At 37.5% G+C, this 18,789-nt stretch overlaps 1 protein-coding gene across 1 annotated transcript in view; it reads left to right on the forward strand.

Annotated features, from left to right (window-relative positions):
- The window catches only part of tmem163a (transmembrane protein 163a), a 65,875-nt gene extending 50,240 nt beyond the window's left edge, over positions 1–15,635 (forward strand). The window contains exons 5-8 of the mRNA XM_029459618.1: positions 1,942–2,038; positions 8,172–8,283; positions 11,338–11,479; positions 11,648–15,635. Of these exons, the coding sequence (XP_029315478.1) occupies positions 1,942–2,038; positions 8,172–8,283; positions 11,338–11,479; positions 11,648–11,708 (412 nt within the window). The 3' untranslated portion in view covers positions 11,709–15,635. The remainder of the gene's footprint in view (positions 1–1,941; positions 2,039–8,171; positions 8,284–11,337; positions 11,480–11,647) is intronic.
- Positions 15,636–18,789: the final 3,154 nt, after the last annotated feature.

Raw genomic sequence — 18,789 nt, forward strand, 5'->3', positions numbered from 1 at the left:
CACCTTTAAGGATGTAAAGGCCTGTCTTATTAAGCCTCCAGTCATGTTGGGCATACCAAGACTGACAGATTAAATACTTTTAAGAAACTCTGTTTCTTCATTTGCGGTTGTCAAGGACTGGAGCAATCTATTCCCAACTGAACAAGGTCACTAACTGTACAGTATGTCGCTGTACATCACCGCTAAACATAAACCTATTAATCCGTCAGCTGAGTCCATCAAGTAGCTGTCAGGCTGCACAGAGCCTTGATCGTCTTACAACAGCACCTCTGCTTCGCTCAGGGGTGATAAAAGACTGAGCTGCCAGTCTCCATCCAATAATACATACACTTACACACCTGAATGTACAAAATCATTAGCCCAAACAAAAAAATGTTCTACACTTTGCTAATTGTTATGTTCTTATATGTAGTCAAAAACATACAAAACCACGCAACACATATGGCAGCCTCCCAGGGTGTCAGATACCGACGCTTGAGTGGGGGGGGGGACAAGCGCCTATATGGACTGCATTTATATGGCGCTTCGCAACCACTAAAAGCATCCATTCGTACAGAGTCAGAGACTACCTTACAAGGTGCCATGCTCATCAGTAGTGATAACAATTCACACACACACACACACACACACACACACACATACACACACACACACACACACACACACACACACATACACAGTAGTTCAGTATCTTGCCCAAAGACACTTTGACATGTTGACTGCAGGGTCCTCATTATTAGATGCTCAGATTAACAGATTAAGAGCATGAACGTTTGCTCAGGGTCGGAGGCAGGTTTGATGGATCGGTCAAACAAACACAGGACAATCACAAAGAGGGTCCGCATTTGTGTCCCGTATGAAACCTTCTGCATCAAGATGCAACGCAAAAGGCTATTGATTCTGCAACTTGGGCAGAACCTCTGGCGTCATTAGAGTGAAGCCGGGGGGTTCTGCCCAAGTGGCAAGTGTAACAAGTAGGGAAGAGTTATATAGGGGGATATTAACACCCATTTTGAATTAGGTCGTGGCAAATGGACAAAGACTGTTTTGGATAGAGAGTGTATTTAAGCTAATGTCTATTTTTATTTTATGCAATCTTTTCTCCAATTCTTTTTTAGCTATGGGATTTACAGATAATTGTGAGTGCAGTTCCAATGTAATTGCTGGAACTAGAGTGACTCTCAAAATTATTGTAATTTTCAAGTGTGCCTTGGAGAGAAGTATTTCTCAAACATATGCAGACTTTAAAGTTTTCTCAGTGAATTGTGACAGCTTTGTTGTGAACTGCAGAGATGTGGAATAACAACATCTTATTCCATTGCTGCCAGAGCAGTAGAGTGTGCATATGCAACCATCCTGTAGTCCCATCCCCCAAAACCTTCACCTCATCCCTAATATTGTTTTAATGAACAAACATCACAAAGTGCCGCCCTCAAGCGGCAACTTCTTTCTTCTGGTAACACACAGTGCCTTAAATAAACTGGAAGCAGTCTTCTGATATCTTACAAATACTGTGATCATGGTGAGACATTTGGTTGTTGGATTAGAGGCATGTATTATCACTCAAATCAGACAAAAAAAGATATTCAGTCAAACAAGAGTTTTTTCTTCAACATTATACATAATGCACTGTGCCATGTGGCTTGAAATTAACTTCAATATTATTGAAGGGAATTGATGCATCAGTGGATTTACCACCACACTGCCATATCACTTATTACTGACATGTCATTTTCAAAGGTCTAAGAATGCACTGGCTATAATACAAGCCGGTAGACAGGAGTTGTTAAAGAACTGAGAGAAAGTGTGAGATCTCGAGTCAGATCCTTCAGGTTATTGCTTTTGTTTAACTTTACGTAACTTCCTCATGGCAGATTTAGCAAAGAGAGAACACTCTTGGAAGCGAACTGTCCTAAAACTCTGCTCTTTGTCTGTCTGCAGAGCATGTGTAGTCCTTGGGGTTGTGTTCGTTCTCTCCTCCTTGTGCATCCTTGGAAAGGCCATCCATAACCTGGCTACCAGGGAGCCCCCCGAAGTGGTAAGACCACACACACAAACACACCATACACATACACGTCAAATCTTCAGAGGAATTTTGTGCATGTTAAACAATATCTTAGGAAAACGATTGATGTCCATGCCAACAGGGTTAGAGTTAGAACTGTTTGACATCATGTAGTAATTCTTGGCATCAGTGTTTTGTGAAAGGACTGTCTGATCAAGTATTAGAGAGAGACTTAATAACACCAGTTTAAAGTATTACTTTGTCGATTGTGGGTGGTATGTGTAAATTTAGATTTCGAACGATTTCCAACTGTGGATGACGTGATCGTTTATTTCCGTACTACACCCTAATTTCAACGATACAAAGCCGTTTGAAAATCGGCATAGTAATATTTTAACTGCCAGTGCCCATACTTAAATATGTTAATTATTATTTGACAATTATATTTTAGAACCTCTCCTTTGTCAACAATCAATTAAATGGGTACTCCAGAGACTTAGTCTTGCATTTAGACAGATTTGAAAAAGAATGGTCAAAATATGTGCATCAGTGGCAGAAATATCGATACTATTTAGTCCCTTGTAGTCAAAATTATGGATCAAGATTCCAAAAGACTGAATCCTACCCTTCTCATTATGTAATAGTGCCTTTCATTAGACCCCACCCACGCACAAAAAATAACCCTGATGACATCATCAGGGTTCAAAATCAGTAGAGTGCCCCTTTAATTTTGGGGTTTCTTTTAGGAAGTTTTTCCTTGTGCGATGCGAGGGTCTAAGGACAGAGGGTGTCGTAACCTGTACAGTCTGTAAAGCACACTGAGACAAATGTATAATTTGTGATATTGGGCTATATACATACATTTGATTTGATTTTGATTTAAATTAGAATGTTTAAACTGAATATCTCACTGTAAAATCATGCGTGTTAAAAACAAAGTGTATTCTCTGATATATGTTTATAATATTGATGCTTTATGGTAATGCATTGCAGGGTGAAAGTTTTGCATTCGGCAGTTCTGATCAGGGCTTGGCTTATTTATTTATTAAATGCTCTTTAATTCAAGGTTATGCAAATGCCAGTTCAGCAGTTAAAACCTGAGCTCGAGTTTTGTGATTTTCTACAGTATTTTATGAAAAAGACAACATTTATTAGATTATCCTAGCCATTCCCCCAACAATATAAACAATGTGTTTATGAGAAAAGGGACAAACACAGGTGCATGTGTGTGTGAGTCTATGGCACAAATTACTCGCACAATGTATGTATGTATGAAAATTGACAGGAGCCTTGAGTTCCATATGGGCTCAATTTAAGTCAATACATACACGTATAGTCCATGTACACACACATGCACACACACACACACACACACACACACACACACACACACACACACACATCATTCATAGTTGTAAGCGAGGTCTCTTTTTATAGCCCTCTGCTGTAGCTGCTCTGACGTCAGAGTTTTTGTCTCCCTCACCCTGTGTATTGTTCCTTTTCTCTCTTTGACACAGACACGCATATATACGCATACACACTTTCTTTTTAATGTCAACACTTCACTTCCCCCCCACCTCTCTCTGGAGGTGTTAAGACTATGAATAAGGTCCTGAAATAGTCTCATCTTTCTGTTGCTGGGGCACGGACCAACTCTTCCATCGTCACACTGTTTGGGGAGTGCCCATCGCATCTTTTCCAGTTCTGTGCTTTGAACCCTCCTATTTGGTTTGTAAATGATTTAACCTTCACCATCTGTTCACTTCACTAACCAGTGAAGCCGAGAGAGATGTTTACACTCCAGAAACACATAGTTCCTAGCTTCCTAGTTTCAAAGCTGTCACATACACTTTTTGATTTAGTTATAAAGCCACCAGGGCTCTCGAATCTCAAAATATATATCCACTGTTGATGTTTGTAAACACAACACAGTTTACGCTTGAATTTTAAAACTTCAGCCAAGAGAAAGTTTGAGACTTGGGAGCCTATTGGGCCTTTTAACAAAATCAGAAGGCAACCCTTACCCTGTGGAGTTTTCTTGTAAAGACATGAAAATGCGTTATGCGTTTATACTCGAGAACAAATGTGATGTTTTTACTCATGAACCATATGCAAATAAATAAATATAGTTTTTTTGTTTTTTAAATTTTCAATCTTGCATTGTTTGTATCCATGTTGACATCAGCTAGCAGTCTTCTTCTTCTTCTTCTTCTTCTTCTTCTTCTTCTTCTTCTTCTTCTTCTTCTTCTTCTTCTTCTTCTTCTTCTTCGTTTTGTCTGGTTTACGTTTCTTGGCGTATTACACCAACTGCTGTTTAGTGTAAAAGTGTAAAAATTATCAGCATGAGTTTTTAATGTGTGCTGGAACATGTACTGTGCGTCCTTTTGCGTGTGCATGAGATACAAAAAACATTTATACAACATTGCTCCACAGTGCCACTAGTGGCAAAAAACTAAAAATAAGTTTGCTTGTAGTTTATTGTAATGCAAATATGTTTAATTTTCCCATTTACCATATTTTAAATTCTGACGTTCTATTCTGACAATGACAATTATGTTTGAATTAAAAAGTCAATTGAAGATGTTTTTACACAGTAAATGAAAAACTATTTTTGCCATGCTATATTTTGGAGAAATGTAACCCCTGTACAATTATTGTCCCAAAACAACCAATAATAGACGTTAGCTATAAGCTAGCTAGCAACGGATGCACCGACCGTTGCACACTCTCTCTCCTTTTTCCTCTTGTCGCTGTATTTTTCTGAAGCAGATTCATAAAGCTCTAAGATATTAATCAATTTCACGTAGTGGGCATCACCCTATTCAAATTAGACTGCAAAAGCTTTGATACTAAAGTAAATTTACTGAATATTAATAATTAATGTATCCAAAGAGTTTTGAAAATATATGAAACAAAGTGAGAAAACAACAGATTAAAAGTAGATGTGGGTAAAGTGAGGAGAAAACATGAAGAAAATATATAAATATGCTGTATGTACCAGACAATCCAAATGTGTGTCTTTTCAATCGTTTTTAAATGCATGTTTGATGATGTAAAACATGAGTCAGTGTGGTCCCTTTGACCACAAATCCAAATCCGAGAGACTGAAGCAGGTAGAGAAGCAGGTTGAGGGCAGCAGCTATTCTGCAGACTGTGTTGGTCCAGTGCCATTATGTTAATAGAAACTGGGGGTGTTAGGTCTCAAAGGAGCTTCCTGACACCATCAAGAGCCCATTACTTCTGTCTGTCTTTTTGACATTTCCTCTTTTCTTCACCCTCTCACTCCATTATTTGTACTGTATCTTCTCTTTCAATCTAGGCTCCAACACTTTCAATCTCCGTCTTAACCTACATCTGATTGATTATCAGTTCATTTAAGAGCAATCTGCCTTTTTATATAACAAACTTTCAAAGGCTATTGGCTTTGCTAGATTTAGTAAATGCAGAAATTTAAAGGATAGGTTCATGTCATTCTCTATTGCTCTCTACTTTCTTCCCTCACTACCTCATTCATTATCTTTTTCCACCTTCTCCGTCCCCTCCTCTATACTTTTTCCTTATTTCACACCAAAATCATTATACCTAGACTTATACCTAGTCTATCTCCCTCCATTACCTGCTTTCACTGACTCTTATTTTTATCTTTTCTTTGTATGTTGGGCTTTTTTTTATGTGTGTCTGAAAGAGACGTGTTCACTGAAGTCTTCATCAAACAGAAGTCAGAGGTGATTCATCACACCTGCAGTGATCTGTTTATGTGCTCTGTTTGTGTCTGCAAAGGAAAAGGAAATGTAATTTTTAAGAGGGAAAAGTACAATCCGCAGGCTAAATATGATGTTTCTGGATTGATGGCCCCATTAATCGAACTTCTCTGGTTTCTTCTTCTCAGAGATTTTCCTGTTCAATTTTAAATATAAGAGCCAGAAGATAACAGCAGCAATACACTGTGAATACTGTAAAATGTTGCTAGTATTGTGCTGTAAAATCACATTGAGCAGACGGAGGGTGGAGAAAATCAGGAATCCTGATTCGCATCACGTCCCGGGTCGCTGCTCTTATGGCAGGCTGTCTGTGTGGAGTGGCTGATTAAACACAGAGAGCTGAGATTGGCTCTCCCTGCCTCTGTGCTGGGCAGAGAGAGGGTAGCACACACTGATGCAACAATACATGCATACAGAACATGCATGCAGTGACACATTCATTTTTAAAACTTAAAAAATATAAAACAGTCTAAATAAGTAATTGCCTATTTCATTCTAATTTAAAAAGTACAGTAAAAACACTGCATAGATAGAGCATTCCATAAAACTGTAAAGCAGAGAAAATACTGTTGACAACTAAGAAATACTGAACTCAAGCAGCAGTCAGCCAATATGCATGTGAAATTAAAGCCTCTATCTAATTCAAGTAAATGGGAGCAAAGAGGGCGCAAGGGATTAACAAGTTATTAGCTGACCTGCAATCAAGAGCTCAAACTGCAAGCAAGTGCATGTTGGTTTAGGTGACAATACAGTGTGTGTCTGTGTGTGTGTGTGTGTGTGTGTGTGTGTGTGTGTGTGTGTGTGTGTGTGTGTGTGTGACAGAGATATAAACAAAGACTTTGTCTGAAATGACTTCCTGTTTTCTATATAGTTCACTTTATTTACATTCAACCATTTTATGTTATTGTTCAAATGCTGAGTGTGAAATGTATACAATTTCCACAACAGAATAAATAATAGTTACTTTCTGTTAGCAATCCCGCTATGCAATGTGTCATATCGTATGTGAAAGTTACCATTGGTGCAACCATAGAGTGTATAAAATAAGTGGTTAAAGCCTCTGCATCTGAGAAGTGAAGCCAATGCGGAAGTGCCTTAAACTTGCATTCTTTCTAATGCCCCCCAGCATGGGGCCACTCTGATTGTATAGAAGTCTGAGAAAATGACTCTACTTCTCACTTGATTTATAACCTCAGTAAGCATTTTTCACTGAGTTCATGGTCTCAATCACTAGTTTCAAGTCTTCTTTAATACATTCATTTAGCATATTATGGTCCCATTTAGAATAAAATAGACGATAAAACACAGCATGCTTTAGGGCGGGACTATCTTGTGATTTACAAGTTGCCACCATAGCAACCTCTCAATCAGGATAGAGGTATAGCAATGTCTATCCCTTCCCAGCTCCACTCTGTCATCCAGATATGGTCACTTCTGGCTCCAAAAAACGACAACTAAAATGCCCAACTCGATGCTTTAAAGCGGTAGTCAACAAACCAATAGGTGACATCACGGTGACTTAAATGTCTAATATGTAATTCAGATAATTGTCAAGGATGCTTGTGCCTCCTCGTTCCTAAAACACAAACAATCCTATGCGCACGATGCATTTCCTCTTTCGCGATTTGTACAAAAAACAAGAAACATGTCACCAGCCCGACACTTTAGGACCCGTAGAATCATCCTTGACTTTGAGAAGCACCCACTGTCATGACTTACTGGGACACTTGAATAGAACAAAGCCATCAGTAATGTTATTAGTTCCTGTGCTTTTCCTACTGTGACAAGTCAAAGTGTTTAATGTCAAAAAGGCCTATTACGTCTGTTCGTTTGGAGGCCCACACTAATCATCACTGCTGTTTAAGCTGGTTGGTGAGGACGCAAGGTCTAATTTTATCCATATATGTTATAAATAGCTCTGACCAAAAGTTTGGTGAAGAAAGGTGAAGTCTGACAAAAACAATAGCCTTAGATTCTTCTCTCATGTGTCTTTAATTGATCCAGTTTCTCTCTTCTTGTTCTCTCCTACTTGTCTCTCTCCCCCCTGTTGGCCCTATTAAAGCTGATAGAGAGACACTCTTGGGTCAATTGCTGGTTTTTGCTGAATGTGTTTGAAACTTAAAATCACCAGAACCTCACATCACTTCGAGGCGTCATCTGAATGACCTTCGGTTGATGCACCAAGTCAAGCCTGTATATATATATTATTAATGGTTGAGCTAAGAAAAGCTTTGTCGGTAAGTCTGTCTGACTGATGATGTTGGTGCTTTTGTGTGTTTGCTTTACAGATACTGTGTGTAGCTTTCTCTTAGTTTGTTTCTATGCTTTATCTTTCAACACACATGGTTTACCCCAAACGTATTATACAAATAATATTCTCTTCTATCTTCCCTGTCTTTCTATAGGACGACTTCCTTTACAGTGTGTCTATAGTGAGCGGGATCACATGTGCTGTGCTGGCTGGGGCCAAGTTCATGCTGGGAAGAGTGCTGACTAGCCGGGCACTTATCACTGACGGTATGGTCCACACACTCCCACACAAATACACACACGCACACACATATAAATAAATGAATAGCACATCTAAGAGGTCTTAACAAAGCCTTTGAATGGCTACAGAATGGCAATAGGAAAAAGTCTCATTAGTAAATCTCTCATTATTAATTTCTTTAGGCTTGATGATCAATGTCTGTGTCATAGTTTAGCCAGAACAGTTACAAAACTGACTTTCCTGCAATAGAGATAAATATGGCCTTAAAAATTATTTTTGCATGAACTGAACAGAGGGAGGGAGTTTGCCTGGGGGCAGAGTTGAAAGATACTGTCAATCAAGAGAGACAAGTAGTCAACTGTTTACTAAAAGATGTATTGTATCAGATGGTTTACTTAAGTAAAACTAGCAATATCGCACTGTTGAGCAGAAACCCGTATCTCCATATTTTATTCATAAAAATAAGAACAATCATAAATAAATGCTATTGGTCTGTCTGTGGGTTTTACCTATATTTATTCAAAAGAGCTTGTAACTGAATCTCACAACTCGGCTCTTGGAAAGGCTTGTGGCTCCGGCTGTGAGCTTTACAGAACCCCTCGCCCGGACATCGCTGTTAAGTTAAAACTATGCATTGTAGGCCTACCTGTTGATCAAATTTAAATCAGATGTTTACATTTTAATTACACGATAGATTTGATAGTTGTTTGCTGAGCAGACTAGCGTAGCTAGGTAGCTAACGTACTGCAATGCACTACCGTCTCAGATGTGGCCGTTGCCGTTGTAATCAATGAAGGATAAAATTTCCCGACATTCACTGATCAAAAACCTCGTAATTCCATTTGAGATTGGTAAAATGTTAATAATATATTGAGACTTGCAGGTATCTGACTATATTAACATACTATTTACATGTACATTAACATTGTTTAGCATACTATAGGTATGTGTGTTATTGACCATACAGCAACTTAGTGTCACAGTAACATTGGTACATCAATTTATTAACATAAACATTACATAATATGTAATCTTTCATTTGTGTTATTTGTTATATGCGTCATTATTTGTATAATTAATGAATTGAAATTAATGCTTTCATTTGACAGCCCTAATTATTGTATATTATTATTGGATTATTACTACTGTTGCATTTACTTGTAAGAGGCATTTCAGTGTCTAAACCGGTCCAGATGGAGCTAATTTATTACTGTATATGCTGTTAAATTTACTGTATAAAAATGCATCACATTTTATGCTCATTATAGGCCCTCGAAGGCTTTAATCTGTAACTTTGTAAGTAACTAGAGGCTATAACTGTCAAATAAATGTGGTGGAGTTAAGAGTACAATATTTTCTTTTGAAATGTAGTGAAGTCAAAATATAAAGTAGCGCACAATTGAAAGACCCTTCCCTAATCCTGAACCAATTGTAAAAGGACAGGGTTAATGTAGGTGTACTCTAACATATAATACAATACAAGTGTGAAAACCAAAAGGAAACAGAATCCAAAGCATTCAAACCAAAACCACATAACAGAATGTGTGTGCGTATGTTTCTGTGTGAGAGAAAGTTGCTCTCATAACTGGAATTGAAAAAACTAATAGGTTATGACCCACTGGCCGCTCATAGACATGCGCTGTGCTTTTGTTCACGTTAAAGCACAGCACACACACACTGCACACACACTGCACACTGCTCTCCCCAGGTCTCAGAACGCACAGGGCATCAATCCAATAAACCTGAGGTTGCTGTTCTCAGAGACTGGATTTATTTCCCACAAGACCATAAACTTACTGCAGGCGAGACAATAACCCACTGTGCTGGCTTTCACACAAAGAGAAATGTAATTATAAAAAAACATCAGCCGCTATACAGGCTAACTCAAATACAGTAAATGTAGTCTACAGTTATGTAGCCTTTAGAGCCATTTATATTTTAGAGTTTAGTGTTCTGGCTGTTTCCTCCAGTCTTTATGCTTATGACATGTACATCCTTTGATGGGTCATTATTAGGATTAGTAAATCGTATTAGAGTTTGTGCATCTGAACTACTCCATTACTCAGACATGCAATACATAAACAGACAAACATGACTGTGGCATTCATTCTTTGGTACTTGTCTGTTATTTCCCTTTTCCAAATTAATTTAACCTGAACTTTCACAATTGCCCTGTTGATTGGATGGTTATTCATGTCACCTGTGTGGCTTGGTGTGTGGAGTGGCTCATAATTAGGAATTGAGAGCAGCTTGTGCAATTCTCCTTTTAGCCAACAGGGTGTGACGACGCCCTTTCTTTAGGGCTTAAAGGATCAAGGTGTATAATTCAGAGCCACCTGCTCTAAAGAAATAGGGGCAGTATTTCAGCTCTAAACTGGGTCCATACAATCTCCAATGTTCATATTTTAGTTGTAGTAGTTTGGCATATTTGTTGTATTCTAATTTATTATTTATATTGTGTATTACATTTACTCCTGTGTAATGCCTGTCAGTCAGTCAGTGGGCAAGAATACCATAATTGGCTCAAAGATGTGTGTCAGTCAGCCGAGCTACACACATATGCACACACACAGAGCACACAGCAGAATGAAGCATGCACTTTGACTGTATTCATTCAAATGTGGGACATTCCTGCAGGGTTGTGTGGATTTGTGGGTTTGTTTATGCGTGCTAAAGAACTTAACCACCAACAATCAGAAAATAACAATTTCTTCCTTTGAGTCACTGTTTTGTTCTCACTGACACCTTCACATTTTAGTTGGTTATACCACCATTGCTCTCTCTCTGTCTCTTGCTCGTTAAGCCGGGAAGGAAGGGATAACTTTGAACGGTGTGTTTACAAACGCCAATCGACAATGCGGCATCCTATACCTTTTTTAAAGAGGCGTTTTATTATAATTGAAGAGGTGTTATTAACCACTTTTTCATTGTGAAGGCATTTGTGAGATTTGTTTCTCCAAGTCAATATAAATATTTTTTTTATGTGGTTGGTAACTGGTTCTCAGGCTTCTTCCCAATTAGCTGAAGTCTGGGCATTCAGTACCGCCACATGACATTTTCCACATGTTTGTGTTTTGCAGGGTTTAACTCTATGGTCGGATCTATCATGGGATTTTCCATTCTGATCAGCGCAGAAGTCTTTAAGCACCATACTGAGGTCTGGTTTCTGGATGGCACCATCGGAGTTCTCATTGGACTCATCATTTTGGCATATGGCATCAAGTAAGATATAAAACCAACGGTCTACATTTCTTTAAGCTATTGATCCATAATATATTAATGCCAGATCATGGGAAACTTTGACAGCTTCGGGTGCTGAGTGGCACCTTGCAGAAGTTTTTTCTGCACATCAACACACTTTCTAATAAGATCTTGTTTCTGTGTCCACAGACTCCTTGTGGATATGGTGCCCCGTGTGAGACAGACAAGGAACTACGAACGCTTTGAGTGAGAGTGTGTGTTGACATGACGAACAGGTCCAAACTCCCATACACCTGGCTGCCTCTTGCCCTCCGTCCTCTTCTCTATGTCTTTCATACACACTTTAAAAAACATTGTATCTGCAGATTCAGCACATACAGACTCTATACACCCATGTTGTCATACACACAAATATATACACATGTTGTATACTGTACATAGTACATTCAGACATCAACATACACACATGCATGCACACACAAATGTAGACGTCTGAGAGACTTTGAGGGAGAAGGATGTGATTGAAGACCATATCCTGGAAAGAAAATACTTCAAGTAAAATACTGCTCTTCTTCACTTTATGTCCTTGAAACCACCAATTTAAAAATGACAACTAGATTAAGGAAAGGCCAAGGAGCTGAGACTCCTGTCTACCAGCAATTTTTTGGACATGAGATACAGTAGTTGATGCTTAGATGACACCATTTACATCATCACAGTGTTCACGCTGCAAGAAACTACATAGTATATTAATTGGTCCTGTTGGGTTCAATTGTTGTCATAGTGGGCATAATTGGACACAAAATCAAAAATTACCCAATGGTGTAGATTTCACTTAAATGAGACTCACACAAAAAAACATGTAATTTACTTAGAATATTTATAATGAGATTTTTAAGACTCCAAGTTGAGCTGAGGGCTGCTCACTCATTTTTTTATAAATTGTATTTCTAGTTATTGTTGGGGACAGGTGTTTCTTTCCTAAATCAGACAGAGTTCCTTTTGAAATCAGGCTCCTCTCTTCAAAGCAGCCACTACTCATCCTAATTTATTGCGTAGAGAAGAAGAGTGAACGTGAAAAGTAGGGAAGACTGAGCGCATATGAGCAGCACTGAGTCAGCAAACACTGCTTTGTCCATAAGGTGAAAGGCATCAGGAAACACGATGAGGTCAGCCTTGATCTAGAAACTCGACAACTAAAAGCAAACAGCAGTAAAGAGCACAGGAGACACTAAGGACAAACATTTGCCATACAATGGCTATAAACCTTAAGTGCACACGTGTATATACATTGCATAGCCTACTGTACAGTATGTAAGTTATCCAAGCACAAATTAGCCAACTTTCCTTCATCCGCTGGTGTTTATGGCTGACATTTTAGCGCTGTGCCTGTTTTAACACAATGGGTAATTAAAAAATAAGAAATGATTTGAGGGTATTTAGCCGGTTTTGTCTTAACTGCTGTATCTGACTTTGCATATGTTTCATTGCCATTTATTGTACATATCTTTTCATTTGTTTACAAACACACAAGTGAAGAGTAGTAATACAATCCCATATTTTTTAATAGTAGATGAAATAGTTTAATGTGTTTTGGTTGTCACACCTTATCAAGGTTTGGATAATAAATAGATTTAAAAGCACTAAACTCTGCAGGAAATTGTCTGGTACTATTTGCTATAATCCATTTAATTTATAATTTTCTCAATGGAGTGTTGTACTGAATCCAGTTAGGGATATTTATTACTTTTATTAATATTATTTTATTCATGTCCCCCCCCCTTGTTTAGACTACAAAGTTCATGCAGAAAGTTGGATAAGACAAAGTCTCAAACCTAAGATGAAACGAAACACAATGAAAAAGATAAAGCAGTATGTGGGAATATCATTTGCATTCCATATCATTTGCAGAGACGGTGTTCTGTCCTTTGTCTGCTTACCTGTTTGTTACTCATTTGTTCTGCATGTTATCATTGTTATCAACCATTAGTATGTGCAATGAACTGAATGTAAATACAAACCACACAGTTTGTAAATATGTGTATTACACTGTTCAGGTGCATCAGTAATAAATAGTCACAGATATAGTCGTAGTACTTTATGGCCTACAACATAATAGGCTTTTTAGTAGACAGCATATAGTTAAAGTACAGGATGATTAATGTTGCATACAGTTTACTCTATATTGCTTATACTGTAAATGTTGTTTTACATATTACTGTAGATTATTGGTGAAATTACATAAAATTACTTACTGTAAATGTTTTCACTGTAAGTGAAAATCGCAGACTGGATGTAGGTGGGATCTGACAGCGCTGTCCGAGGCTCCCTTTTATTAGAAGCTGTCAAAAGAGGAACTGATAGCCAAGCAAATCATTATTTAACATAATTGAAATGGGCCACCTACAATTGCTACCTAGTAGCACAAATCACTTATTTTTCTGAACATTAGTGGGTATCATAAGCTCAGAGATATAATCACCCAGAACATCTTTAGAGAAAAAGTGATAAATTGCGTTGATTTAATGGAATTGAGAGAAAAACCTTCATTGTCATCCTCTTGGAGGAAGCAACAAAACCACCTCCAAACTGGCAATACGATTTATGAAACTTAGTTAATCCATAGATAATTCATAGACCCTTTGTTATGCACAAACACAAACAGATATTGAATAGGCCTGTTACCAATGACCAAAAATACATTTTCACTATCTTACGTGAGGTAAACGACATGACTGGTTTCTTCCTGAATGTGGATCTAGAGTGCTTGTGTGCCCCCTATAGGTCAGAAGGCCACACGACAACAGTTGTAATTAGTATTCAGCACACTGGATCCAAGGGAGAGAGTCTAAATATATCCCAGGCTGAAGACTGTAACAAAGCCTTGGACAGTGATTCGGAAGGCGCCTACATCCGCTCTACACTGTAATTATCAACTCTCAGTTGACGTACTGGACAAGGTGCAACATTATTGGTATTATCTTTAATTCATTGTGTGAAGAATAGCTATAAACTGAAAGGTGTGAATCAACTCACACCACTTCAACTCACCAACAGCACACTGATTTGTAATGTTTCCCCTGTGATGCATAAAAGACAATCTTTACAATGACTTTTACTAGCAAAGCACAGTGTTAACTTGCAAATAACCACCGCATTATAAGGCACAGAACAAACTCATAATAACTCTTAGTAACGGTATGCTTTACTAGCTCTATTGCTTATATGGTTAACTATATTGTGTTTGGATAAACTGGAGATTATTTTGATCTTGGCAGCAAAATCCTTTCTACCTCTCTTCTTTGCACTTTGTTTTATTTTCATGCCACTCTCTCTTGTAAAATGTAGGCCGGGTGCTGTGATTGTGGCCATGGCCCCCTTATACTCCTTAGTAACGGGTGATCTTTGAAGCTGCTGCACTCACTGTAAATCACTGGGTCAGTGCAGCAGCTGAATACCAAAAAAAGATAAATATGTTGGATAAAAACTGTAATTCTATGATCACCAGAGTTGCAGTTGCTTTTTAGTCATCTATAATGTGACTTTCTTTTCCACTGCCCAATGAAATGTTTGAATGTTCACAGTCACTAAAAGAGGTTTGTGAAGAAATTACCTCTATACATCTAATTGCACAAACACGAAACCTCTATCCATTTGACAGGCAGTATTATATTTTAATCCATTTCATTGTCACATTGAAATAGTTCAGAAACATGTCCAATTCTGCAGCTTGATGAACTGTGCCAAATCATTGAAAATGTGTAATGTGTATCATTCAATTATACTTCTATGGATGAATAGACTTATTATCGCCACAGAAGAGGCATCAAACCATTCATTTGAATTCATTTTACAAAATGATGATAGCAATACTAACCACTTCTCTGTTGCTTTAGGCTTTGCATAGGCGTGTAAAAACCCTTACAGCTTCAGTAGTTACACACACATGCGCCCACACACATACACGCACACACACACACACACATGGAAAGATGTAACTGAATTTCCAATAAATCTGACTAACAGAATAATTATTTGTCTGTTTGTACAGTAATGACATCAGTGGTAATACAGATGATGTAAACACCATGTATTTATGTAAAAGAACTATGAGGTGTCTCTTTGTCAAAGAGAAAAGTTTTATCGATTAATAAAGTTTTATCCTGCTTAATGTTGAGAAATGTTTTTTTTGTTTTTTTTCCAACCACACAAATGTCATGGAAGGCTTTTCTATGACAAAGGTAGTTCGTGGGCCACTTAAGTTAACAATTGTGCATTTTGCAATTGAAGGAAAACATTTGGTTTATGTTATAAAAAGCTATAAATACCATGGCACTGCCAACTGCCAAATAGGCGCTAAATATGTCTGAATGATGTAGAAAACTGATTTTTATGACTTTTGATGAATACCAAAGTGTGTTCAAGCTGATTACCTCAGATGTCAGATTACCACAGACATGGTTTTCTTTTCCCTCTTAATTCTTTTAAAGGGTACTCTTTAAAAGCTCTTATCTGTGAAAAACAAATAAAATTAGCATTGAGAGTTGAACTTCACCGCCTTGCCTTCATGATAGAACCGGATGATAGAATGATGACAACCGGCAACTTGTTCACCTTTAGTCGGGCTTATATTGTAAGCGATGCATACCAAAGTTCCGTATCGCTTTATATGTGAGTTAGCAGTTCATTAACCCTGAACTTTATCCAGCCATATATCTTTGTCAATTGTACTGATAATGCAAAGAAAGAGGCACCAATAGAAAGCTGCATATCTTGCTGTTCTATAGGTTAATCAGGTTGTCATTTTATCATGAATGCAAGGGGGTAAAGTTTGAACCTGAAGTGACAATGCTCCTTTTTATTAGTTTTTCCCAGTTTCTCAGGTTAAAGGTTTTTATAGAGCACCCTTAAAAATCCCCACAAATTGGGAAAAAACATGTCTGCGATCTTCTGTCATCTGATCTAATCAGCCTGAATATACCATGGTAATCATCTAAAGTACATTAAAAGAGTTTTCTAAATCATTTTGCGCCTATTTGGTGGCCATTTTGATATCTATAGCTTTTCATAACATATAAACCTACGTCTGTGCTAAATGTGTTGATTTATCGCAAAATGCACAATTGTTATGAATATTTCAACCTAGCTTCTCCACTGATTACATAGAACACAGATATCTGCGTGCCATAGCAATTGGAAATATGAGAAGAAGCACCAAATGCCTACTTGATCCAGTCCCATCCGTACTAGCTCATGGAGTCAGTTTATTCCAGAGAATTAATAAGGCATCACATTTGTCCAATCTTATTATTTCAACCTGAACAATCAGCTGCTCAGTCTAAAAGGGAAAGTACATTTAAAAAAAGTGAGTAAAAGTATGAAAAAATAGAACAGTATATAAACAAAAGAAACACACTACTCAGCATGTTTAAGAAGTCTTCAAGCAGTAATCATTATTATATTTAATCCTGTAGAGATCATTAATTTTTCTGTGAATAAAGTGTTCTTTGTGCACAAATAGTGCATTTCTCCTTGAAGGAATAGTTTACCATTTTGAGAAATATGCTTATTAGCTTTCTTGCTGAGTGCTAGATGAAGAGATTGCTATCATGTACAGTAAATATGAAGCAGCCAGCAGCCAGTTAGCTTAGCTTAGCACAAAGACTGGAAGCTGGGAGAAACAGCTAGCCTGCTTCCAAAGTTAACAAAATCTAGAAACTCAGCTCAAAAACCGAAGTGTTAAAACAACACGCTGTGGTTTTATGGGATTTAATGCTCCAGAATTTTTCTTGGTAACTAAATGGAGTCTCCACTGTTTACATGGCAACCTCATGTTGACAACAAATCTCCAAGAAGTTACGGTGCCCAGCTTAGAAAAAGTCACGCTCATGGTGTACAGGAAGTGCACTCTCCTTCCTAACGGTCACGGAAAAGAAAATCTCAGACTGTGTGAATGTGTAAATTAATAGATATATGATATCACTGCCCCACCTGGGACAGGAGTAGATCCGTATATAATTACATTTGTGTTCTCCATTAGAGGAAAGTGTTGTATTAAATGTTTATATATAGAATATAAGATACTTTATTCATCCTCTTGGGGAAATTATGACGTGTATGATAAATGTTGTCTTATTCTTTCTGCTGCAACCCTGGCAGTGTAAAACAGACTTGGAAGCAAATAAAAAATAATACAAACATGATTCAAAGCAGACTATTTTAAATGATAATCACCCACAGCATAGGCATACATTACAGTCTGTGTGACTGGCAACACACGGCCCAAGAAGCTCACAAAGTGAATGTTTTGCTATAAATGCGAGACGTCGGAGTTGTGTGCTTACAGTCCCGCAGACTGGATGCATTACCTTGTGTTACTTTGCTCCGGGTAGGGGACACTTTTTGCATTTCTCTCAGCTTCTCAGAGACCATTTGGTCTGTACTAACCAAATGTTAATATATTAAACTTACATCTGTCTGGTAATTACCCATACCGTTTTAAGATGATTACATATTTATTTGAATGGAAGAAGTCAGATGTTGCAACTGACCACAACCCTGGGGACAGTTGGAGCACACATGAGGAACAGTTACAAGTTAAAAATACATTCAATTTCACTAATTAACACTGATTATTCTAGCAGTATTCTGAAAATGTGTATTGTTTTACAGTAATAATATAGTTTTATTTATTTCTACAATAATATTATAGTATTATTTATTTAGTGATATATATTTTTTGTATTTAGTAATCTTATTTTTTGTAATGGCATCAATACGCCACCTTAGACAACAGTTGACAATATTATATATTTGGGTGAACAATTCTTATATTTACCTCACAATGACTTGCTTATGTTGAAAAAGCAGAACAAATCTTTATTTGGGTTAAATATTCTTTTAAATTACCCAAACAATGACTGAAAACTGCTGTTGCGTGATATGTTATCATATGTCTGATTAGCTTGGGGACAGTTCCAACAAGCCCCCCTTAGCATCATTCAAACTAAGTAAATTTGGATTCATTCATACAGTATCACAAAAATGCAATTCATGAAAAAAGTTATTATTTTCAATAAATGCAGCTGTAGATGTATAATGTGTCTTCTGTCTACTTGGTGGCTGGAGGGTCTGAACACGTACAGAATGAGTGTCATCACTCCAGCCTGTTTCTGATAAGACCAGTGGTTCTCAACCTTTTTCGGGCCAGCGCCAGGTCCCTTTCCGCCCCCCATCAAATAAAATGTAGGCTAATTGTCTCCATTGAATTTTAATGTTGATTATTATTCTGTTTGTATTATTATGATTATTATTCTTAGTATTTATTATTT

This window comes from Cottoperca gobio, chromosome 21 (assembly GCF_900634415.1).
Source record: "Cottoperca gobio chromosome 21, fCotGob3.1, whole genome shotgun sequence".
NCBI lineage: Eukaryota > Metazoa > Chordata > Actinopteri > Perciformes > Bovichtidae > Cottoperca > Cottoperca gobio.